Source organism: Pelophylax lessonae (genome assembly GCF_965119305.1).
Source record: "Pelophylax lessonae genome assembly, chromosome: 2".
In the NCBI taxonomy this organism is placed as follows: domain Eukaryota; kingdom Metazoa; phylum Chordata; class Amphibia; order Anura; family Ranidae; genus Pelophylax; species Pelophylax lessonae.
This window is the reverse complement of record NC_138769.1, coordinates 109,681,361-109,707,309: the sequence shown is the minus strand read 5'-3', so window position 1 is coordinate 109,707,309 and position 25,949 is coordinate 109,681,361. Positions and strand designations below refer to the sequence as shown.

General features: G+C 42.5%; 1 protein-coding gene across 3 annotated transcripts in view; it reads right to left on the bottom strand.

The window, feature by feature from the left end:
* GLRA2 (glycine receptor alpha 2) overlaps positions 1–25,949 on the bottom strand; it is a 305,784-nt gene that overhangs the window by 175,622 nt on the left and 104,213 nt on the right. For all 3 annotated transcript variants that reach the window (XM_082245588.1, XM_082245587.1, XM_082245589.1), the window contains one exon: positions 1,424–1,638. In XM_082245588.1, the coding sequence (XP_082101714.1) occupies positions 1,424–1,638 (215 nt within the window). The remainder of the gene's footprint in view (positions 1–1,423; positions 1,639–25,949) is intronic.

Here is a 25,949-nt window from a genome sequence, read left to right as displayed (position 1 = left end):
CCTCATGTGTGGATTTGATTAACTCTTTTAGCTCTCCTGTACCACGCAACTAGGACCATGGGGTCTCCATACCACGGGTTCAGACCTGATTGCTTTTGGAGAACCATCTGCTAGGGAGGGAGTCAGAGCACCAACCCTCTCACTACCGGAGGACCCCTGTCACCCACACCAGGTACTACTACTCGCCCTATTTTTCTAGAAATGCCATTTACCTTAATGCACCCCTTTGAGTAACTTCAGACCAGGCTTTTAACAGTTAACAGTAACCTTACTGAAGACTTTCAGCAGTACAGTCCATAATGCAGTACATATACAGTATAACACAGTTCGTCCCTAACTAACAAATGCAGGCTGCCCAGTTCCTACCATGCTCAAGAGAAAAGTCAATTTAGCTCAAGTCCATCACTGGCAGATTCCTAGTTCTAGGGAGAATCAGAGCAGGCATCCCAGAAGGGGACATGTGCTCCAGCAGAACTACATGGTGCAACAGTCCTTCTTCTGTATTACCATGTGGAATAGAGAGCCTCTGGGCAGAGGCCTCCCCCCTTTTATCAGCAGCGCAGGGTAGTGGGCAGAGCCCAGAAAAGCCAAGAAAGGGCTGGCTTACAGTTAACCTCTCCCCAACCTGGGAAGCCTGTGACTCACTATGCACATAAACAGCAAAGGAGTTAACAAAGGAACCAAACAGTGAAAGTGGGGCTAAAATGTTTACAGATACCCTGTAAGCACCTGCTTACAAGTTACTAGTGCCCAGATTCCAGTGCCAAAAAAGTACAATCTGATAAAACTATATGTAGCCAGAAATAAAACCATGAAAAAATATTACTACTGCCATTCAAATAAATATGAATATTCATTAGTGGCAAGAAAAGTATTAATACCTTTAAAAAGAACACTTCGATTGCATTAGTGTTCCAATTACATTATATAGTTACATAGAACATAAAAATGTCACCTGCATATTTTATGCTATGCTTGTAAATTACTAATGATTACACTTTTCATCTTTATAATATGCATTTAATAAGGCAAAAAGCAATGATCAAAGTGCAAAAAAAAACCCATAGAGATCAGCGGAAACCAGTTTTCAAATTTCTGAAATCTTCAATCTGATTGGTTCACATTGTTTTGTAAAGAAAATGTATTTTTACTTTTAAAATTCAAACTGAAAACAGATATCACTGAGGCACAGATGGGTTTTCCAACACAAAATATATTTTTGTATGGACCTCTGTCCAAAAATTCACTGATAGCTCAAACTTTTGCAAGCACAAAAATCACAATACGAAACAGTGGAAAGATGGCTCAATTTTTGGCAGCAGTCCTTAATAAGTAACATCTTAATAATGATGCTGTGTACTATAAATTCTGTATAATACTAATAATACTAATAATTGTATAGAAAGCAAAGCACTAGCCTTACCTTTGGAAGTGAAGCTCTCGATCCAGAGCTTTGTGTCGTCATTGTTAGGACAGTTGTGATTCCTAAAGCAACTCTAGCAGGTGCAGCATCCATGTTGATCCAAAATGATACCCAAGACAAAATGACAATAAGCAAGCTGGGGATGTACATCTGTATCAAGTAATATCCCATTTGGCGCTCCAGGTGAAACTTAACTTCGATACATGTAAATTTTCCTGAAACAGAGGTTAACTTTATCAGTTTGGATGGATGGCAATGTGGTTATTAAAGTAGATCCTAAATCCTAAGCACTCATTTGGGGGGTCCTTCACCAGAGGGGTGTGAAAAATGGGCAGTTTAGCCTCAGTTTTACTGCCACAACCACCTCCTCTAACCTAAACCAGTGCCTGGAGGGGGTTGCACACATGCTGGGGCTGTGATACTTTGCTTTGCAGATGCCACAACTTTTATACCCCCTGTTCTGGTTGTGCAGGCAATACCAAGGAACGTGACCCAATCGAGTAAATGGGGCAGTGCAGTGGTGCAGGCTTTTTGGGGTTAAAACAAGCTGTGAGGAGGTGATATATCGCATCCTGGCTACCTGTTTACCACCCTCTAAAGAGAAGACCATCGTAAATTGTTTTTCGGAAGGGCAGCAAGAGCTCCCACCAGGGCCATCTTTAATATTGATTGGACCCTGGGCAAACATTTTCTTGGGCCCTCCTGAATTCACTTATCAACTATTTACAGACAGTGCGGGCTTAAGGGGCAGCTGCTTTGGGCCCCACAACAATGACTGGGCCCAGGGCAGCTGCCCCTTTTTGCCCTGTGTTAAAGACAGCCCTGGCTCCCACCAGTTTAAACAAATCCTTATACTGGTGGCAGCCCCTTGCCACCCCTCTGAAAAGCAATCCCAGATGTATTACTTTTTAGGGGGCAGCTGACAGGCCTCCTTACCACCTGTTTTAACTTTGAAAAGCCTGCCCAACCGCACTGCAATCATATGCAGTGCACACGTTTCTACAGTGGCTGCAGGCATGGCCCCATTCTTGAATGGGTCGAGTTTGGCAGTGCCTGCCAAATTTGATGGGGGATATTTTTTGCAGAGGCTGCGAAGGAAAGCATTGCGACAACAACATATTTACAACCTCCTCCGTCTGCTCTGTTAGGTTAAGGAAGCAGTAAAACTGAACCTCCTATTTTACCCCCCTCCTCGGATGAATATATGAGGTTATTTAATGAGCGATTACTGGATGACATTTAGGGATTGATTTACTAAAGTGAAACAGACTGTGCACTTTGCAAGTGAAGTTGCTCCAGAGCTTAGTAAATGAGGGGAAGCTCTGCTGGCTTCCATCATCCAATCATATGTAAGCAAAAATGCTGCTTTTTTATTTTCCTTACGTGTGATTGGGTATTATTTGTAAATAGTGACGCTTTACCTCATTTACTTATCTCTGGAGCAACAGTGCTTGCAGAGTGCACAGTCTAATTGCCTTTAGTATCTCTACCCCTTAAGCCTGGTACATATGGTACATACTGTGAGGGTTTTTTTTCTAAAACTGGAGTGTGCAAATCTGATTCAGCTCTGCATAGAAACCAATCAGCTTCCAGGTTTTATCGCCAAAGCCTAATTGAACAAGCTGAAGTTAGAAGCTGATAGGCTACCATGTACAGCTGCACCAGATTCTGAGTGCACCAGTTTTATTAAATTAACCCCTGTAAGCTGATTTACTGAGTAGCTCAGGAGGAGCCTCTGTACTAATAATCTGATGTTAGTACAGCGATCTCCCCTGCTGAGCTATTATGTTCTGACAGGGGATGCCCCAGGGGATGCCCCCGGGGATGCGGGGATGCAGTGATGCGGGGATGCCCCCCCCCCTCCCCCCCGCCAGAACACACCTGTCAGCGCTCTCAGCCACAGACTGGGAGTGCTGATCGGATGCTGATTGCCAGATCTTTTTTGGTCATGCCCCTTCGACAGAAGTCGGTCAGACAAGCTACTGTACACATGGGACAAATGTCAGTATGTTAAATATAAACTGGCCAATACCACCTGACATTCTGCCCATGTGTACATGGTTTTAGTTTGCTAAAGAACTGTGTATTACAAAGCAATTGTCATATTTATTTATTTATTTTTTTTTTAACTGTTTTGAGACCCAATACATTTAGATTAGACAGCTATATGTAAAAGGCCATGAAGAAAAATAATGGCAGTACTTGAAGATAGGAGAGACCGTGAAGGCTGGGACTGAGAGCCATTTAACATACCAGATTGTATTCAATCAAAATTTAATTTTTAGTCTTGTTTCATGTTAAGTGCAAGCATGCTAAGTAACACAAATATTTATTGCCTCTCACTGAGATCACAGTACTCCCTCTGGCAATGTCTTCAACAGTTTTTCTCTCCAGAATGATGGTGCCATCTGTGATCAGGCATCATCCAGGGTCACCATGTATTTCCTGGACTGAGATGCTGGTTTAGAGATGACAGTCATGTAAATCCTGGTCCCTGCACAGTTCTTGGCTGTAATCACAAACATCTGAGACAGATCAGCTCCAGCTGCAGCCTCTCACTTTTTGACTTGCTGCAAAGTTACAGTGTCGCAGTCTAAACAATAGAGGAAAGGAAATGCTTCCACCCTGCATGCAGCAGATTGATGGCATCCCCTCGTCCAAGTCATAGTCATTGGCTTGGAGCTTAAGTGCCGGTTCACATTTGTGGGATGCGGGAACGCTGTGAATATGCAGCGTGATCCCGCATCGCATCCGCACCTCTGGCAGTTCACACTGCCATATATGCGATACGCTGGGGGGTGTCAATTAATAGTTAACGACACCCCCAGTTGTGATCGCATATCACAGTGCGATCTGCAAGTTTGCACAGAATCGGATCGCACTAGTGTGAACCACTATGCAATTAGATTCTGCTGCGAATAAAAAAAAGCCTCATGTGTGAGTTTAGTGCGGATGCGGTGCGAATTCAGCCATACAAAGTGTATGGCTGAAATTCGCCCTGCGCAGGAGATCGCATGTAATTTAGGAGCAGTGCGCTCCGAATTACATGCGATCTCCGCAATCACACAAATGTGAACCGGGGCTATAGGTTGCTTTTTAACATTAAAATGCACATCTTTTTTTTTTTTATTATTTTTATAAAGAAATTATACTAATACAGTAAACCCCCGCTCCATCGAGGTTCAGTTTTTGCGGTCCCGGTATATTGCGTTTTTTTTTGTAATGTTATTTTACTATATAAATCATTAAAAATGAAATATTTTTGTGTTTTCCATAGCTCTTGCTACGTCTCGCAGTATCTTTTATGTGTTTAAATGAGTTTCTATTGTTTTAAAAGTGTGTTTAAAGACCTTAAAATGCTTTTACACGTACAGTGACAGTAAAAAAAAACATGCCTACAATGCATTTTAATAGGGTTTTTCTATTTCGCGGATTTTCACTTTTCGCGGCTGGGTCCGGAACGTAACCCCCGCAATGGAGGGGGGTTTACTGTACTGTATTTAGTAACATGTCAGTAGTTTATTCATATTGAGATTACTGTCCTGTATAGCAATACAGAGAAAATATATATACTGTATATTGTAACATGTCAGTAGCTTATTCATGTTCAGATTACTGTCCTGTATAGCAATGCAGAGAAAAAAAAAAAAGAATATATATACTGTATATATATATATATATATATATATATATATATATATATATAGTATATTGTAACATATCAGTAGTTTATTCATGTTCAGATTACTGTCCTGTATAGCAATGCAGAGAAAATATATATACTGTATATTGTAACATGTCAGTAGTTTATTCTTGTTCAGATGACTGTCCTTTATAGTAATACAGAGAATATATATATATATATATATATACACACACTGTATATTGTAACATATCAGTAGTTTATTTATGTTCAGATTACTGTCCTGTATAGCAATGCAGAGAAAATATATATATATACTGTATATTTTTTAAATTAAAAAAACATTACTGGGGCCTATGGGAATGGATGGTAATGCATGATATGCTGCATTAATAAACATTGTGTAAAAAAAATTACCCACACTCTGTGCTTAATGGAAAAAAACAATCCTCCCCCCAAATAAATATTATTAAATGACAATAAGTGATACATGCAGGCATATTACATGCCAACTCAAACAAATGTGCAATAGGCTAAAACCTATTAAAATAAATACAGTGCTAGGTTAACAACATGAAAACAAATATCAATATGTGTTAAAACAATTAAAATATTCACTACAACAGTCTCTGTGACCAACATAAATTATAAAGTGTCCATTTGTTGAATATAAGTCCACGTCATCTTTAACCCTTTCCAGAAGACTTCTTATTTCCACCTCAGTGATTAAATCACCAAAGTGCAGCCCATCACCAACTTTCAGACAAACACTCACCAGCTGGAACTGCCCAAAAATAAGGAAATTGGCCCCAAATAGCATGAAAAATCAAATGGATGGATGCGTTATGGTGTTTCCCACTTCAGCTCCTACTCCGAATGTCTCACACCCCAGGACCGCAGTTAGCCAAGCACAAGTATCCCAAAAGTGATAAAAATCACATAGCGTAATCCAGTAAAATAAAAGCACTCCCTGTATTAAAAGTATGCACTCACATAAACCAGCTTAATCAGAGCAGTGTGACAATCTTCCCTTCTCCTGGCAGCTGATACTGTGTACTGCAATAAATAAGTGGCCGCTCTCACGGCACAGCCGCCACTGATCCCTACTGCTCCTTTATGCCGAGATGCACACAAATAAATCTAATTACATTTTTAGAAAACACTCACTTCCTTAGTGGAAAAACCTGTTTCCTGCCATCATGCTGCAGAGAAGGACCCTTGCTCTCTGTATGGAAGCCATGCACTCTCTATATTGATCTCACATGCTCAGAGCTAGAGCTCCTCCAAACAACAGGGACCATACACCTTGCTGATTGCAGAGATATAGGTTTATGCCCCGTACACACGCTCCGATTATCGTACGAAAAAACTCGCTTTCGACCTGGTCTCATGATAATCTGATCGTTAGTACACAGCTTTCGACAGCCGATCATGACAGTTGGTCCAACAAAATCCGAAGGGACAAACAGGAAATCTTCTGTCGTACGACATCTTCTCGAACGATAATCGTTTCGTCAGTACAGTGTTCATACGCTAAAAGTCGATCGACAAATACCATGCATGATCGGAAACAGTAAAATAATCCGCAGGGGTCAGACGTATATACATCACTTCCGTTACGTAGCTATGAAAAATACACTTGGTCAGTGAATCGTACGAAGAAAGTCGGATGGTTTGTACGCAGAGTTGCATTCGATTTTAGTAACATACAACAATTACGAAACTTTAGTCGTATGATTATCGTACGATAATCGGAACGTGTGTACGGGGCATTAGTTCAGCAGGAGCAGTGTCAGACCTCTGCAGAGAGACCACTACTAGCAAACAGAGATACTTCTTAGGGGTCCTTCTCTGTAGAATACTGGCAGAGGGCAGGCTTTCTTACTCTGGGTGTAGCTGCGTTATAACAGAAAGTTACTGTAAGATCTTTTATTTTGATACAATTGGAACTAATTTTTGTGATTTAAACCAAGAGTTCAAATGGGGCCTTAACTACAAAAGTTTAAGAAGCTTTTCCAGCTTAGAATTTAACAGGACCACAGCACTTCCCTCCTAATTAACCTTTTGCCTTTATTTTGTGTTTACCCACTAAGTTTTTATGAAATTTTAGTACTTTTAAAGACATTTGAAATTTATGTTTTCCAGTAATAGTTGCTAATGCTACTTTATATGATTAGTGTAACCCCAGATATTCACTCCAAAATAAAATGGTCAATGTCTCCTAAGCACAAGGATACTGCATATGTCACATTTTTACATAATATAGAGGAATGCTAATGCCCAAGGTCAAAGATTACCTGTCAGTTTAACTACCTCAATACTGGGCACTTAAACCCCCTTCCTTCCCAGACCAATTTTCAGCTTTTAGCGCTGTTGCAATTTGAATGACAATTGCGCGGTCATGCAACACTGTACCTAAACCAAATTTGTGTCATTTTTTTCCCCACAAATAGAGCTTTCTTTTGGTGGTATTTGATCACCGTCAGGTTTTTTCTTTTTTGGTGCACAAATAAAAAAAGACTGAAAAGTTTGAAAAAAAAAAAAAAAGTTTTTTTGTTTAGGTTATAAAATTTTGTAAATAGATATGTTTTTTCCTGCACTGATGAGCACTGATGATGCCGCACTGACAGGCACTGATGAGGAGACACTGATGGGGTGGCACTGATGGGGTGGCACTGATATGCAGCACTGATGGGCACTGATAGGTAGCCTGATATGCAGCACTGATGGGCACTGATATGTGGCACTGATAGATAGCAATGATATGCAGCATTGGTGGGCACTGATAGGCAGTGCTGATGGGCACTGATAGGCAGCACTGATGGGCACTGATTGGCGGCACTGATGGGCACTGATGGGCACTGATAGGTGGCACTGTTGGGCGGCAATGATCGGCACTGATCGGCACTGATGGGGGGCACTGATCGGCACTGATGGGGGGCACTGATGGGCACTGATAGGCGGTACTGGTGGGCAGTAATGGGCACTGGTGGGCGGCACTGATAGATGGCAATAACGGCACTGGTGGGCAGCACTGATAGATGGCATTGGTGGGCAACACTGATAGGGAGGGCACTGGGGGGCTCTCTGAGCCCTGCTTGCCATCCCTGGTGGCCATGGTGGGCATCCCTGGTGGTCATGGGTGGGCATCCCTGGTGGCTTAGTGGCACCCCTCCCCCCCCAAGGCTGTACTGGTAATCAATCATCTGATTACCAGCACAGACCCCCCCTGTGATCAGTGAGTAATTAGAAATACTCACTGATCACCCCAGCAGCAGCACCGATCCTCTTCTCTTCTCCTCACTGACAGGATCTGTCAGGAGGAGAAGAGATCGAAGCCGTTACAACGGCTCTATTTACATAACATGACGGCTGTGATTGGACACAGCCGTCATGTGATCAGGAGGGCCAATCACAGGGCCCTCCTGCCGAATGATGTTGCTCTGTGTCCGAGGGACACAGGCACATCGAGATCGCGCCGCTGCGCGTGCCCGCGGCGGCGCGATCTCTCTCCTTCTGAAGGACGTTCCCGAACGTCCATTCAGAAGGACGAGACTCCCACCCGGCCGTATATTTACAATGGCCCGGGTGGGAGGTGGTTAAAAAAGCTTTTTTGTCTTTCATTACATTAAAGCTGAACTTTGGCCAAAACCTATTTTTGAACAATTGCACTGTAAAATAAATTACCACTAATGACGTGTGTTATGTGTGGCTGCTGCGGTAGGGAAAACTATTACTTTCATTCAGCTTTTACAGTACTTTTTTCACCCTTTTATTGGTTGAGCTAGATGGACTTGTGTCTTTTTTTAACCTGACTAATTGTGTAACTTCCGGCCCTGAAACTTAGACCCCGTTCACACTGGGGCGACTTGTCAGGCGACCTGGTCGCCTGACAAGTCGCCGTGGGTCGCTTGCCATAGAGTAGCACAGGACCCGTTCTAATAGGAGCGACACAAGTCGCTCCAACTTAGAAAAATGGTCCTGTACTACTTTGGGGCGACCTGGAGCGACCTGCATTGACTTCAGTGATATGAAGTCCGTGCATGCCGCTCCGAGGTCGCGGTGCGAGCTGTGCACCGCAACTTCACAGGTTGTCCCGGGAAGTCGGGTCGCCTGTATGTGAACCGGCTCTTAAAGCGTAACTCCACTTTTGTTGAGAAAAAAAAACATTCCCCTCTGGGTGATCTCTGTACATTGCAGGGATTTTAACAAACTTTGTTGCACAGACCCACCTTTTGTTATTCTAAAGAAATCATTGTTTGTTCCTCTGTGCTGAGTGGGTCTACTGGGTGTGGTTTCATAATTACCTATTAGCTGTGGCAGCTGCAGGGCTTTAATGAGAAAAGCTGCTGGGCCTGCATCCCTTTAGACGTGTTCCTATTGGGAGTATCTAACCAAAAATGACATTTTTGTTGCAGGGGATGCCAGAAATCTAACTTGTATCTTAGGCAAACTTTTGCCTAAGGTGTATTCAATGTCATACAGTATTGTATAAGTCGAATAAAAGTAAAAGTCTTTCCTAGGCTAGTGCAGCAGCAACCACACAGGTCACATACTTCCCAAAAAAAAAAAAAATGTTTTGGCTGTTGTTTACTTTTTAGTTAACCACTTGCCGACCGCAGCACGACTATTTACTGCGGTGGTCAGCCCCTCACAGGCAAAGCGACGTAGGGCTACGTCGCTAGCCTGTGAGGCTCTAGGGAGCGAGCGCGCGCCGCCGGAAGCACGCTCCCGCTCGGTCACAGACCCCCCCCGCGCGTGTGCCAGGCGGACCCGATGTCCGCCGGGCACTCGCGATTGTCCGTTACACCGAAAGAAAGGCAGGCGGCTAATGTAAACAAAGCCGCCTGTCATTCTTCCCTGTGTGAGAATGGAGATCATATGGTTCTGCTATGTAGGACCGTTGATCTCTGTTCTTACACATCAAGCCACATCCAATCACAGTAAGAAACACGCCCCTAGGGACATACTTAACCCCTCCCTCTCAAATAAAGTTAACCCCTTCACTGCCAGTGTCATTTTTACAGTAACAGTGCATATGTATAGCACTGATTACTGTAGTAATGTCACTGGTAACCCCAAAAGTGTCAAAAATGTCAGTCAAGGGTCCGATCTGTCCGCCGCAATGTCGCAGTCCCACATAAAAAATTGTAGATCGCGCCATTACTCGTTAAAAAAAAAAACAACAAAAATGACAAAAATCTTTCCCTTAGTTAGTAAAAGCAATAACTTTTGTGCAAACCAATCAAAATACGCTTTTTGCGATTTTTTTTTTACCAAACATATGTAGCATAAAACAAATTGGCCTAAAATGTTAAAAAATTTTGATTTTTACATTTTTTTTTGGGGAATTTCATATAAAAATATTTGAAAAATATTGTTATTTTTGCAAAATTGACGCTCTTTTTTTATTTATAGTGCATGATCAAAAAATCGCACAGGTGATCAAATACCACCAAAAGAAAGCTCTGTTTGTGGGAAAAAAAGGACGTCAAATTCGTTTAGGTACAGCGTCGCACGACCGCGCAATTGTCCGTTAAAGTCACGCAGTGCCGAATCGCAAAATAGGCCCTGGTCAGGAAGGGGGTAAAATCTTCCGGGGCTTAAGTGGTTAAGGTAGCACTAAAATAGGAATTGGATGAATTTCTGAAGATGGGCATTGCTGTTTATGAGTAGAAAAAACTGAAAATTACCCTATATGCTTATTTTTAATGATAATGCACTAAGGACATCTTTAGTCATCTTGATTATCTAGTGTGGTAATTTGGAGCTAATGGCAAAGGGAAGTATTTTCAATTTTTTTTTTTTTTTTATCCATTTTAAATTACTTACTTTTTGTTTACCTTTTTTTATTAATGAGGAGGAGGTGTATAAGGTCAGTAAGATTCAGCCCTCGGTTGCAATAAATCACTTATAATGGTGATGTACTGTCATTAGGAAGCAATAAATCACTGTTGCTGTGATCTATTGCTGCAGGGAGAGGCGGGCAAAGGCAGATCAGCTCTTCTCTGCCCTAAGATGGCCAGAGGCACTCACAATAAATCCTGATAAACCTCACAGAAAGCACACTGATAACGTTATTCTACAAAGCACTCAGAGTTCTCTGCTTCATAACTGAAAAGCCAGGAGTTGAGCATTTTATCTCAGGGATAAATGAATGTTGTCACTATTAGCTTGCAGCCCCAGCATCAGAGTCTCCTACATTGATCCACAGCAATTGTGAACTTAATCTGTGTTGGAGAGCAACTTCTGCAGTACCATTGTGGTGTGCAAGGGTCCTTATCAGTGCTGTATCTTGGCCTAGGCCAACAAGGCCCAGGCCTAGGGCAGCACTTTACAGGGGGGGCAGCAATAAAGCTGCACCCTGCATGAAAAAATAACAGCCTCCTCCTGGCTCCCACATGAAAAGGGTTCCCGCTGGCTTGCGCTAAACTTTTAGTATAGTGCCAGTACTATGGGGTGAATTGGGCCGGAGGGCAGTGTCCAGGAGGCAAATCAGTCTGGCATCCCCATAAAGCGGTCACACTGCTACCTGCCGGTATGATAATACCGGCCCGTGAGGACATTCGGACAGACCGCAGGCTGCCGACCAAACTTAATACAACTGGACCAAAGGCCGCCAATGCTAATAAGTGTGGCACTGTAGCCTAATGCTCCCCCTACCCTCCTCCACCCCCAGGTATGGCAGGCATCGTGCCAATAATATAATTTAATTTCTTTAAACATCTTTGTCCTTGAGCAAGTATATTGAATTGCATCATATACAAGTACTTTTAATTGTATATGATGGCAAGAATATTTTGGACCTGCTTACCTCCTATGTGCTATCCCAATATGTCACTGGATTAGTAAGATTACTCCAATCTTATAAGATATTTGGACTTGTGTTTGCTGCCACTGATTATTTCACTTATTTGTATAATGACTATGGACTTCCAAGTCGTTATACAAATAAGTGACATAATCCTATGATTACAATCAGTGGCAGCAAACACAAGTCCAAATATCTTAAAAGAACTGATGGGGCTGCACTGATAAGAAAGCACTGATATGCTGCACTCATGGGCACTGACAAGGCTGCACTAATGGGCACGAGGCAGCACTGATAAGCTTCACTGATGGGGCTGCACTGATATGGTGCCCTCATGGGCACTGATATGTTGCACTGATGGGCACTAATAGGTTGCACTGATGGCCACTTATGAGGTGGCACTGATAAGCTGCACTGATGGGCACTGATATAATGCACTGATAGGCTGCCCTGGTGGCCACTGATGAGGCTGTACTGATGGCCACTGATGAGGCTGTACTGATATGCTGCACTAATGAGGCTACACTGATGGGCAGTAATGAGGCTGTACTGATGGACACTGATAAGGTGGCACTGATGAGGCTACATGGGAACTTATGGGAACTGATGAGGCTACACTGATGGGCACTGATAGACTGTGGCTGTGGTCTGTGGTTTACAGATGACAGGGCAGGTCATAAACAGGAAGGAGTGTGGCCTTTACAGGAAGGGGTGGGTCATATTTCAATTAGGGGGTGCACAAGTTTAGTCAGGTCTAGGGCAGCACAAAACCTAAATACACCACTGGACCTTATATACTGTAGATCAGATAAAAGTAAGCCATATCCAGATCTACATCACAAAACAGACCAAAAAAGAAACAAGACATTATGATGATGGCTTGGCTTTAATTATAGATTTGTGGGGTCTTCATCATTCACTTAAAATCAAAAGTGTTATATAAGGCCATTTCTGGTCTATGTTGCCCCTTGATCAGTTGGTTTTTGAGACCCCTCCTCTGTGGTTAACATGTTGGATGATTGGATATATTTATCAATGGGAACACCATCCTGCTTCTAACTTGTATATGAGTGTAAATATTGGGATATTGCTTTTCACAAGGTCATTATCCCCCAATATGTCCTAAAGCAGTGGGCGCTAAACCAAGTGTATTGAATTCTTGATATCACGATACTTACCTGAATCAAACAATGTTAGTCTGCATTGGTGAATAAACTAAATGTAGTTAATCAGATTGATTGGGGTATCTGGGAAGAATTGTTGTATAAGAAACTAATATGTATAAAGAGTATGTAGAGTAGTGTACAGATGTCAGTAGGATGTAGGGCAATGTAAAGAGGTCAGTAGGATTTAGGGCAATGTACAGAGGTCAGTAGTAGGTAGGGCAGTGTACAGCGATCTGTAGGATGTTGGGGCAGTGTACAGAGGTCAGTAGGATGTAGGGCAGTGTACAGAGGTCAGTTGGATGTAGGGCAGTGTACACAGGTCAGTAGGATGTAGGGCAGTGTACAGAGGTCAGTAGGATGTAGGGCAGTGTACAGAGGTCAGTAGTAGGTAGGGCAATGTACAGCGATCTGTAGGATGTTGGGGCAGTGTACAGAGGTCAGTAGGTTGTAGGGCAGTGTACACAGGTCAGTAGGATGTAGGGCAGTGTACAGAGGTCAGTAGGATGTAGGGCAGTGTACACAGGTCAGTAGGATGTAGGGCAGTGTACAGAGGTCAGTAGGATGTAGGGCAGTGGTCAGAGGTCAGTAGGAGGTAGTGTAGTGTATTGAAGTCAGTAGGATGTTGGGCAGAGCACAGGGGTCAGTAGTGTGTAGTGTAGTGTACTGAGGTCAGTAGTAGGTAGGGCAGTGAGAGAGGTCGGTAGGATGCTGGGCAATGTACAGAGGTCAGTAGTAGGTAGAGCAGTGTACAAAGGTCAGTAGTATGTAGTGTAGAGTACTAAGGTCAGCAGTTGGTAGGGCAGTGTACAGAGGTCAGTAGGAAGTTGAGGCAGTGTACAGAGGTCAGTAGTAGGTAGGGCAGTGTACAGAGGTCAGTAGGGTGTTGGGCAGTGTTCAGAGGTCAGTAGGATGTTCTGCAGTGTACAGAGGTTAGTAGTAAGTAGGGCAGTGTCCAGGAGTTAGTAGTATATAGGGCAGTGTACTGAGGTCAGTAGTAGGTAGGGCAGTGTGCAGAGGTCAAAGGGATGAGGAGAAGTGTACAGAAGTCAACAGCATGAAGAGCAGTGTATAGGTATCAGTAGAACAGAGGACAGGGGATCAGGGGGGCCCAGTACAGGGGGGTCAGGATGGTATAGTGCAGGGGGGTCAGGAGGGTAAGGTGCAAGGGGTCAGGAGGGCACAGAGCAGGGAGGTCAGGAGAGTATGGTGTAGGGAGGTCTGGAGGGTACAATACTGAGAGCTTAGAAGGGCCTAGTGCAGAGGGGGTCAGGAGAGTACGGTACAGGGGGGTCAGGAGGGCACAGCATTGGGGGGTCAGGAGGGCATGGTACTGGGGGATTAGGAGGGCACGGTACTGGGGACTCAGGAGGGCAGAGTACAGGGGGGTCAGGAGAGTATCGTGCAGGGGATTCAGGAGGGCACCTTACAAGGGGCTCAGGACAGCAGAGTACAGGGGAGGTCAGGAGGGTATGGTACTGGGGGATTAGGAGGGAAGAGTATAGGGGGGGCCAGGAGGGCATGGTGCAGGAGGTCAGGAAGGAATGGTGCAGAGAGGTTAGGAGGGTATCGTTTTGGGGGGTCAGGAAGGCACAAAAGTTCTTTCCCTATGCAGAGTGGCATAGGGAAGCTGTCATGGCAGAGCTGCATGTTCTGGCACTGATTCCTACCGGCTCTCTGCTCACATTATATCACCTGCAAGTCCCTTGGATGGATCAGAGGGGAAGGCCCTACAGCTGCATGTATCCAAGGGGCGAGGGCTGTCTCTGCAGGCTAGGATCGGTTGGCACTCTGCAGCTGTGGGGAAAAACACAGGTTTGGCAACATGGGGACCTGTTTGCAATCCACCTGTCATCTGCCTGTGGTCCACAGGTGGATCATGATCGACAGGTTGCCAACCCCGAGTCTAGAGCAGGGGTTGTTTAAATGTAGGGTCCCTGCACGGTACTTAGGCCCTATCCATTCATACATGCATTTTGTCTGCAGTCGTGTTGTAAGGCATACAAATGGCCATTTAAATACTTCTCATCTACGCAACAGCCCTAGGAAACCAGCTAAATACACTGGTAAAATGCATGTACATGAAGTGGGAAATTTACTAAAACTGGTGCACACAGAATCTGGAGCAGCTGTGCATAATAACTAATCAGCTTTTAACTTCAGCTTGTTCAATTCGCGTTGACAATAAAACCCAGAAGCTGATTACTCTGCACAGCTGCACCAGATTCTGTGCGCATGTTTTAGCAAATATGCCCCTTAGGGCCCTTTCACACGGGCGTTCCGCATGTATCATCCTATTTTTTTGCGGATGATATACGGACATAATGTATGTCAATGGCATTGCAGATGTCCATCCGCTGACATCCGATTTTCGTCCTTTCAGTTCTGTTCCATTTTTTGGCTCAGGAAGGTAAACCACATTCTGTCTGGGGCAGAACAGCAGGTGCAGTCTGTGTCGCAAGTACATATATAGATATAGTACATGAACATATATTTGAATATAGAAAAATGGCAGAGGGGTTTTTCAGTCATCAGCAACTAATGCCGGGAACATGTGGTCTCTGCATCCTGAGATGTTTTTGGAAATCTGCCAACGTTAAGGAACTCTGCGGGTGGATCTACTGGATTCCAAGTTCTATAACAAGTTGGACAGATTGTGTCGGGGACGAGAGTACCACCGGCAACAGAGGTAGATGCACTGGTAACACCTTCAGGACCAGATATCCCTAATTGATGCCTTCTCTCTGTTTCAACTACTGCCACATCTTTTGCGAAGAATCCGGGAGGTGGTAGCACTGATAATAGTGTTAACTGAATTAGCCCAGGAGGGCTTGGTACACTGACTGACATAGTGAATCTTGCGGGGTACTCTCCTTGGTCACTTCCAATACAACCAGACTTAATGGTCTTGGGTTCTGTTATCTCTGCACTGTTGAAGGCCAGGAAGCTAGCTTCAGGGACTTTACATAACAAGACTTGGAAATCTTTTATGCCTCGGGTGTAGCCAGGAAATAGCACCCGTGGAAATATGTGAGTGTGATATTTTCCTTTTCCAATAGGTAGGGGAAATGAGATTGGCCTTAATTACCATTTAAGGATTAGATTTAGTCCGTATCCATTTTTTTCGAGAGACCGTGCTTCCTCTCTCCTTGATTCATACTTCGTGCAGGGTGTAATGTAGACAGACCCACCTATCAGGCCACCCTTATGTCTTTGGGACTTGAATTTGGTCTTCACCATCCTTGAAGAAGCCAACTTTTGATCTCATTCAAGAAACTCTGTTTATCCTTTGACTTGGAGGGTGGCTTCTTTTGTTACTATCGCTTCAGCAAGAAAAATATCTGGACTGGCAGGTCTTTTCATGTAAGGAGCGGTTCTTAATCTTGCATCGTGTTAACATGATGTTGTGTCCTCCTCCATCTTTCTTGCCTAGAGTGGTTTTCTAATTTCCATTGGAATTAGGAGAGTATCTTGCCTTTCTTTTTCCTAGTCCACACTTGGCAGGGAAAAGAGTACTGCATACTCTGGATGTAGTTCGGGCAGTTAGGATTTATTTGAATTATCAGTACAGGTCTGGAATCTTGGTTTGTGCTGCCAGAAGGGCTCTGGAAAGGCAGTCGGCATCCAGGGCAACGCTTTCTCATAGGATCCGACAGTTAATCATTCAAGCCTATGGTTTGAAAGGGGCAAAATTCCACCCTTGCTGGGGAGAGCTTCTCTACCAGGTGTATGGGTGCATCTTGGTTTATCCGCCATCCGGCGTCAATGGCTCAGGTTGCAAGGTCACTACTTGGCCTTAGGTTCATACATTCACAAGGTTTTTACCAGGTGCAAAAAATCAAAGTTGATACTGCCTTTGGCCTCAGTGTATTACAAACAGCAGAGTAAGTCCTTCTCTGGTGGCAGTTTTCTGTAAAGGTGTCTCCCTCCCCTCAAGTGCATTGCTTTGGGATGTCTAAGATAGTAATTATTATAGCTGCTCTGTGTCCCGTGATGTAGAAAATTCGATTTTTTTCCTACATTCTTACCTGTAAAATCCATTTCTTGGAGTACATTACGGAACACAGAGGTCCCTCCACTCTTGTCTGGAAAGTTTATTGCTTGCTACAAAACTGAGTTACTGTTGCAGAGTGTGATCACTGGGTGCAGCGGAGTATATTCAGATCAGATCGTTCAAACAACACAGGAAAAGCCGCTCAGGTGAGGCACAAATGCCCAGGTGCTGGTCGGATCCGCCATCCAGTAATCAAGTAAAAATGGTTAACGCGTTTCACGACTCTGTAGGTGAGTTGTTTATGAGTAAGCGACCTACAGAGTTGTGAAACGCGTCAACCGTGTCCACGTCTGTTCAATGCACCGTTGTCTTTTATGAATGGGAATAAACACTTCAAGTTCATTCACCTCTGAGTGCGGTCCCTTTTTCTCTTTGGAAGCTATATTCAGATCAGACATTGTGGAGTAACAGGAACTGGCTTCTTAATTAGAACATAACCACAGACACCAAAGATGTCACCTTCTCATGGTGAGGAAAAACACAGACAGGAAAAGATAACCTGCGAGTACAGTACAGTGTACAGGAAATTACAACACATCATAGTAACTGCATAGCATATCACTGTGCATTAGCGACATCTAGTTTCCTATTTGTGAACTGCAGTTTATAGCCTAAGCTTTAAAGTTGTTGTATCTCCAACACCCCTTCTCAACAGCTAAGGCTTAGTCTATTAAACCCATCTTCTTTGTAAGCCTTGAGTGTCTTTCAGCGGTCAGAGGCTTTGTAAGGATATCTGCTGTCATATCCTCGGTTGGGCAATAAAGTAACTCAAGAAGACCTTGCTCTTGAAGATCCCTAAGAAAGTGGAACTTCACATCAATGTGCTTGGTTCTTGAATTAGCTCCTTCCATGTGCGCAAGTGCAAGGCATCCTTGATTGTCCTCATAGATTTCTGTTGGTCTCAACTGTGGTAGACCCAAATCTGTTAATAGCTGTCTCCGCCATATAACTTCTTGGCTTGCCTGCGCTGCAGCAACGTATTCTGCTTCAGTAGACGACAGTGAAACAGAGAGTTGCTTTTTACAAGTCCAACTGATTGAACCTCCTGACAGAAAAAATAAGTAGCCACTGGTAGATTTCCTGTTGCTGGTGTCTCCTGCCCAGTCAGCATCCACATATCCTGTCAAGGTGCTTTCATCACTTGCTGGTAACTTTAACTTGTAGTGCAAAGTCCCTTTAAGGTAGCGAATGATTCACTTTACAGAATTCTAGTCCTTTTGACTTGGCATTGAAACCTTTCTGCATAGGATTCCAACAGTTGCTGCAATGTCCGGCCTTGTAGCAGTGGTAAGATACAGCAATTTCCCTATTGCCTTCCTGTATTGAGTATTAGTAGGTAATTGGTTATCTTGGCAATTCATCTCATTTAGGTAGTTGGTTTCCATAGGAGACTTTACTGGTTTGGCGTCTTCGATTCCAAATGTTTCAATTATTTCTTGTATTTTGTGTCTTTGGTTCAGAAGAAAGCTGCCATCTTCCTCTCTCTCAATCTGGATGCAGAGGTAACTTTTTATGTTGCCAAGATCTCTGGTGTTGAAGTTCTGATTTAGTTTTTCTAGTATTTCTGCTTCATCCCCTTCTTGCTCAAAGCAAATCAGGATATCATCCACATAAATAAGCATATAGACCCATCTGTCTGCCAATATCTTTGTGTATAAGTAGGGATCCGCTTTAATCCTCAGAAAGTTTTGATGTGTAAGCACTTCATTTATTTTTATATTCCATGCTCTGGCTGCTTGCTTTAGACCATATATACTCCTGCGAAAATTGCACACTAGGTCTGGCCTTTGTTCATCTTTGAACCCTGGTGGCTGTTCCATGTAAATTTTCTCTGTTAGCTCGCCATTTGGAAACGCGGTTTTCACATCAAAATGTTTCACTTGCATTTTCCTTGTGAGGGCTACTGTCAGTAAAGTCCTTATTGTAGTGTGCTTGACTACTGGTGCAAATGTCTCGTCATAGTCCTCTCTGTATTTTTGAGAATAGCCCTTGGCTAATAGCCTTGCTTTGTATCGCTCAATTGTACCATCTGCATTGTATTTCAATTTAAAAGTCCATTTACAGCCTATGGCTTTCCTTCCGGGTGGTAGCTCTGTAAGTGTCCATGTTTTAGTGTCATGCATGGATTTTATCTCTTCATCAGCAGCCTTTATCCATTTAGTTGCTTCTTGTTCTGAAAGCTGAGATATTTCTTCCCAGGTTGCAGGTTCGTTGATACTGGCAGTACTTGCTTTGTATGAGAGAAGTACAGGTGGTTTACCTCTGTTTTCTCTTGTTGAACGTCTTGGTTTGGTGTCTGAGCCTTCTTGTGTCTGTTCTTTGGTACTGGTAGAGTCTGCACTCACTTCAACTGTTTGTTCAGAAGCTACAGAGATGGGCTGGTCAATGTCAGTTTTCCCTTCTATTCTTGCTTCTACTGTTGTCATTACATTGTCTCTTAAATCTTCAACAAAAGTTTTGCTGTTGCTAATGGTAACCTTGTCTGTTTTGGGATTTAGGATTCTGTAACCCTTGAAATTGTCACTGTATCCAACAAAGATACCTTCAAATGCTCTGTTTTGGAGTTTGGTGCGTTTTTCTTTAGGTATGTAGATGAATGCTTTGCATCCAAAAACTCTTCAGTGTTTTACATTTGGCTTCTCATTGTGCCAAAGTTCATATGGAGTTTTCTCTACTGTTCTTGAAAGAAGTCTGTTCTGCGAATATGTAGCTGTCATAGCTGCTTCACCCCAGTATTTTTGTGGTAGTCCAGAGTCTGTCAGCATACATCTGATCATTTCAGTCAGAGTTCTGTTCTTTCTTTCAGCTACTCCATTTTGTTCTGGTGTATATGGGACTGTCTTTAGATGTTCTATTCCATTCTGTTTTAAGTACTCTTGTATCTTACATCCTGTGAATTCACCTCCATTGTCACTCCGAAGTATGAGAGGCTTCCTCTGAAACTTGTTACTGGTCTTTATTATGTAGTCTTGTAATTTGTCAAAAACTTCACTCTTGTGTTGCATTAGGTAGGTGACTGTGTATCTTTAATAGTCGTCTATGAAAGTCACTATGTACCTTTTGCCTCCAGGTGTAGGTGGGTTTAGGGGACCACACACGTCACTGTGAACTAAGTCAAGTGGTCTTGAAGCTCTCTTCTGACTGACTTTGGGAAGTGTTCCTCTTGTAGCTTTGGATTTAATGCAACATTCACACTTAACAGTAACTGGACAAGGTGATATTGTTAGATCCCTTGTCATATTCCTCCTCTGTAGTTCCTGTATGCATTCTGGGTGTCTGTGACCTAGACGTCTGTGCCATATATGTATACAGTCATTGTGCTTGTGTGTACATAGTCTCACCTTTTCCTTCACTGTGTCGAGGTGATATAGATGATCATCCAGTTTGGCACTTGCTACTGTCTGGTTGCCGTTTAGGATTGAACACTTGTCACCTTGGAATTTTACAGTGAGTCCTCTGACTGTTAGACGCTTCACAGATAAGAGTCCTCCTTCTAGATTAGGAACATAAAGCACATCTTTCACTGGTATGGCTAGATTGTGTCCCGCATCATCAGGGCATACAAGGGTTCCATGCCCATATCCTTCTGCATGTATTTTTCTTCCATCTGCAAGATAAATAGTTTCTTTGTTGTTCAGATCAAGTTCTGTGAAAAACTTTTATTACTCATCATGTGACTGGTTGCCCCCGAATTGATGCACCAGCCTTGACATTTATGGTTGCCTGTCGCTTTAAATGTGGCATTCCAGTTTCCTTCCCATGAATCACTGATTATGGCTTTGATCTTTTGTTTAGCATAAGAGGGACCTTGCGTCTGTAGCTTTAAGAGCGGTTCTGGTGTTGGTTTCTGTGGAGTCACGCACTAATTCCTTTCTTCTCTGATACTCATCTATGAGCCTGGTTTTTACAAATTCTAGTGTCAGATCTGTCTCAGGTCGTGTCTCCAGTGCATTGATCAGTGCAGTATATGTATCGGGCAAACTGCATAACAACATGGCTGCAGCGTGGCTGTCTGTTATATTCTCCCTGATTGATCTAAGTTGCGCAATCACTTCCAGCATTGCGTTTATATGCTCCTGCATGTCCTGTTCTCTGCTAAGTCTCATTTTGTAAACTTTCCGCAGCAGAAACAGCTTGCTGTTTAAACTGGATCTTTCATGCAATCATTTTGGTACATCCCACATGCCTTTCGCTGTGTCCTCATGGCGTATATGTATGAGCTGATCATCCTCCACCAGTAAGCTTATGGTGGCCTGTGCCAGTCTGTTTTTCTTGTCCCAGTCCTGATTATTGTCCTGTGGCCTATCTGTGGTGGTAACCTCCCACAAGTCGTCTCTAGATAATAGCATTTCCACTTTAGACTTCCATAGCTGATAATTGTCATTGTTCAGCTTTGCCACTGAGAGTTTAAGTTCTGAGTTTCCGGCCATATTTCCCTCCTTTATATATGAACAGTCTTACTTGTCTATAGGAGATGTCACTGCTTCCTTATGTAGATCTCCGCATCAGTCGCACTGTCTCCCGTTTGAGGCTTTGTTCTGCCTGGGCCGCACCTGGTCATAAGACCTTATCCAGATCCTGAGCACATAACCTGTTGCAGAGTGCGATCATTGGGTGCAGCGGAGTCTATTCATATCAGACATTGTGGAGTAACAGGAACTGGCTTCTTTATTAGAACATAACCACAGATAGCAAAGATGTCACCTTCTCATGGTGAGGAAAAACGCAGACAGGAAAAGATAACCAGCGAGCACAGTACAGTGTACAGGAAATTACAACACATCATAGTAAATGCATAGCATATCACTGAGCATTAGCGACATCTAGTGTCCTATTTGTGAACTGCAGTTTATAGGCTAAGCTTTAAAGTTGTATCTCCAACAGTTACCTCCTGTGTAGGAGGGGTTATATAGGGGAGGACTTCCTGTATTTTTGGTTGCTAGTGTCCATTCACCCATAGAGGGTGTATAACACAGATAGTAATTATTATGGCAAGGTAAGCTGTAGGAAAAATCCATTTTTTTTCTGATAAAAACTCTAAAAATGTTGGATTTGTTCTCACTTTCTCTCTTGAAAACAGTGGTCTTCAAGACATATAGAGGGGATAACTCTACCCAGTGGGGATGTGCAGACAGCAATAAAAATCTGACAGGGGTTCTAATCCCGAGTCCCCACTTTATCTAAAAAAAAAAAAAACTAAATAAATTACAAAAACTATAATAGATAAAGATAGTATGCCAAACTTGGAATTCTATTTGTTTTTTTTTTTTTATAAATTCAGCCCCATATTAAACATAAATCATTTGGTTTGTCGTGAGTCAGCAGTTCTGTATGATACATATACAAATTTACTGGAAATAGGTCATACATCCTTTTAGCAAGCGAACCCGATTACAATTAAATTGTCCCTTTGAGAATATTGCCTTTGTAGCTTTTTTATTCTTTGTTAAAATACTATGCATGCAGAACCAGCAGTAACTATGTCCTGGCGATAACTACAGTTGCATTTCCAGTAACATTACTCTGCCTCTGTGTGACATATTTTTATCTTCCCAGCTTTGCAAGAAATCATAGACATGCATTAAGTCTAAACATTTTACACGCTTCCAGGACTCTAGTAGAAAATGATTAATAGTGACACCGCAATTCTTCGTCTTCTCTCTGCAAACCTTTCTTATCCGTACATGTAATTTTTTTTTCTCCTTTTTAAATTGTGGCTGTACTTCTTAAACTAAATGTGACCCTCTTGTACTTGAGATCTACAGGATATTTTTTCCTAACAGTGACAGATGCAAGTATGACACATATGGCTGAATCTGCCACGTTTCATTATGAGATTGAGCACAATGACACAACTGATGCAACTGGAATACGCTCGTGCTTATCTGGGAAATTATGGCTGCGGTTAAAACGTATTCATTTGGAAAGAATCAGGAGCCTGTCTATGCATTCATTGGATTCTCTCAACAAAAGGAATCTAATGAACTCCCATCAGTCAGAAGAAAGCTTTGAGGAGTCTCTGGGGGATGTTTTTCTATGGCATGATAGTGGTCCTTTTGATTTATTATGGAAGCATTTGAAAAAGACATGCAATATAAGCACCAGTGTAGTGCAGATAGATCACACAGCATATGTATGCACGGATAGTCCCCTATCTGATTTTACAGTACACATGGGAAAATTATTATGACCTTCGCTGAACACAGTAAAAAAGAATAGAATGCTACAAGATATGACGCAATGTTCTACTGCTGCTTCAACAGTTCTTTAAAGAAAATTTATTTTTCTAAAGCGAAACTTCAGTAAAACAGCTGCATACAAGTGAACAGTTGTATCTGCTATTATTATATCCACATACACAATCAGCGCTAAAACAAATATATGAACTACAAATAATACACAATTTTGCAAAGTCCACAATCTTTCTGTGTAACTGTGCTTCATTCGCCACACAAGGAATGTCCTTGAAAATGGATCAACCAGGTAAATCATGCGCAGCTCTGAATGTTTTGATTTCAACATCAAATGTGCTCCTATATCTCCAGATCTCTCATAGGAAAAAAAAAACATTCAGAAAGGAACACCCTTTTATTTCATATAGGATCGCTCTTTCCATCACCCCGCCTCTGTCTTCGCGGATTTTCTCAGTGGGGAAAGGATATACACAAAAAAATACCATCCAATAGTGTAATAATGTGTTATTAAAAAAATTGAATAAAAACATATAGCTGTGCTTAAATTCTATAAGTGAATTGAGCATTATAATAAACAACATGCAGCTATAGTAGGTATAGTAAATCAATCATCTGCAAAGGGTGCCAATACAACATAAAAGGCCTGATGCCTTGAGCTCCATTAGCAATCCATTCCGGGCTTGTCCTTACACTCAGGGCAGGTACTGTGAAGCAGCGTGGTGACGTCATCTGCTGACCCCATTTTTTTTTTCCTATGAGGTCTGGTGATAATAGTAAAAATGTGCATCTGACCTTTATAGGTTGAGGTGCATCCTATCTGGCGAGTTAGCTCTTTTGAAGGTGGCAGTGAATGTGAATGTGGACTTCAGAACATCAAAACAGTGCTGTGCATAATTTACTTGATTAACAGTGATCCATTTATGAAGATATTTTTAGTATAGTGAATGAAACACAGTTACACAGAAAGACTGTGGAATTTGCAATGTTGTATTTTATGTTTAGCACATATTTCTGTTTTAGTGCTGGTTTTGTATATGGATATAATATTATATTTATTTAAGCATAGATGCTTTTCTCATTATAAGGGTTTATACGAATGTTTGATTATTGGTTATCATGGTTGTAAGGTAGGATGGATGCAGGCACTGCCATGTCCTTAACAACCAGTAACATCACCAGCCCCACTTATTTAGCCAGGATTTCCCCTCACTGGAAAGGCAACCCCCTCCCTGTTGAGGGCATGTGGCCTGGTATGGTTCGGGAGGGTTGGCCTGGTATGGTTCACAATCACCCCCTCCCCCTATGCTATTTTTGACACCCTCTTGGCTATTATGCCAGAAAATTTGCATTTTTAATTTTAGTGGGCTTTGGGCTCAGCATCCCAACTTCTTTAAAGTTCACTGAACCCCTGCCAAATCTAAACCAGGGCAGTTTGGCTTATCACAATTGCAGGGCAGGGGTTGTCAACATAAAGGTAAAGGGAACCTCAAAAACAGCACCTGATGTCTCAAAGGGTTGCATATAATCTTTCTTGTATGTAATCCTAAAGAAAACTGCCATAATCTTATTTCAGGATATTGTAAATGATTGTTTTGCAGGAGTGTTTGGAGACTGAAGTAATGCTGTAGGAGAAAGACAGAGACTAGGGGCATGTTACATAAAACTCCTTGAGATCACTGCTATTAATGGCCCCATTACAAATCAATGCTTCCACTACTGACTGCTGGAGTCCGAGGGGCACACTTCAAACACCAAAGGGACACATGTGGCCCTTGAACCACAGGTTAGGCACCAGATTTGTTGGGGATATATTTACTGCAATTATAATACTGTTGAAAAAACTCTGTTATTTAACACATTTAAAGCAAAATATGTTCTCTTTGCAACTGACCACGCAACCTACTAATACCTTCTCTAAGCTCCCCCAAAACTTCATTCCTCCAGGAGTCAAATTCCATGTAAGCTCCATATCAGATATTGTAGGAACATACACAGGGTTGGTGATGTCATTTCGCTTGGTGTTGGGGCAGGGTGACTAAACTTTTAGACTTCAAGCACTGCTTCCTGGGTAGTGGTCATATGCACCACAACATAATGAAAGTGCTCTTCTCCCGAACCCTATTCGCATCCCTAAGGAATTCAAAGGTTTCAATCATGTCCCTCATTCCTCTGTGTTCCTCGAGGCTGTATGTATTTCTCGCAGCCTCTTCTGATATGTTTATGTTTACAAAGCCTCTCCAAAGGCTCTGCAGTAGAGTTAAAAGGTAAAGGGATTATGTATTTTCTTGTCTTTGCTTACCAAGTTTTTAACCACATTTATAATAAGTATTTCAAGTTTAATGCCATACAGTGGGTGGGGTTTCAGAGGTCCTAATACACATATGACTGTTGTATTTTCCAGCTGACTCAGACAACAGTCATCTGGTTTAGGAATAACTTTGTCCTATTACCCCAGTAAGAAAAATAACTATACTTTTTAGACATACAGCTGGCCACAAGAGGGGTAATCTACTAATAAGGATATCAAATACCATCATGGAACTATAGATGTATAAAGAAGAAGAAAAAATATCAAGTCACATCAAATATTACCTTAAGGTAAATGGTAAAATATGAACTCAAAATATGAACTTCGTATTAGGGATCAATGAATTGTTTTTT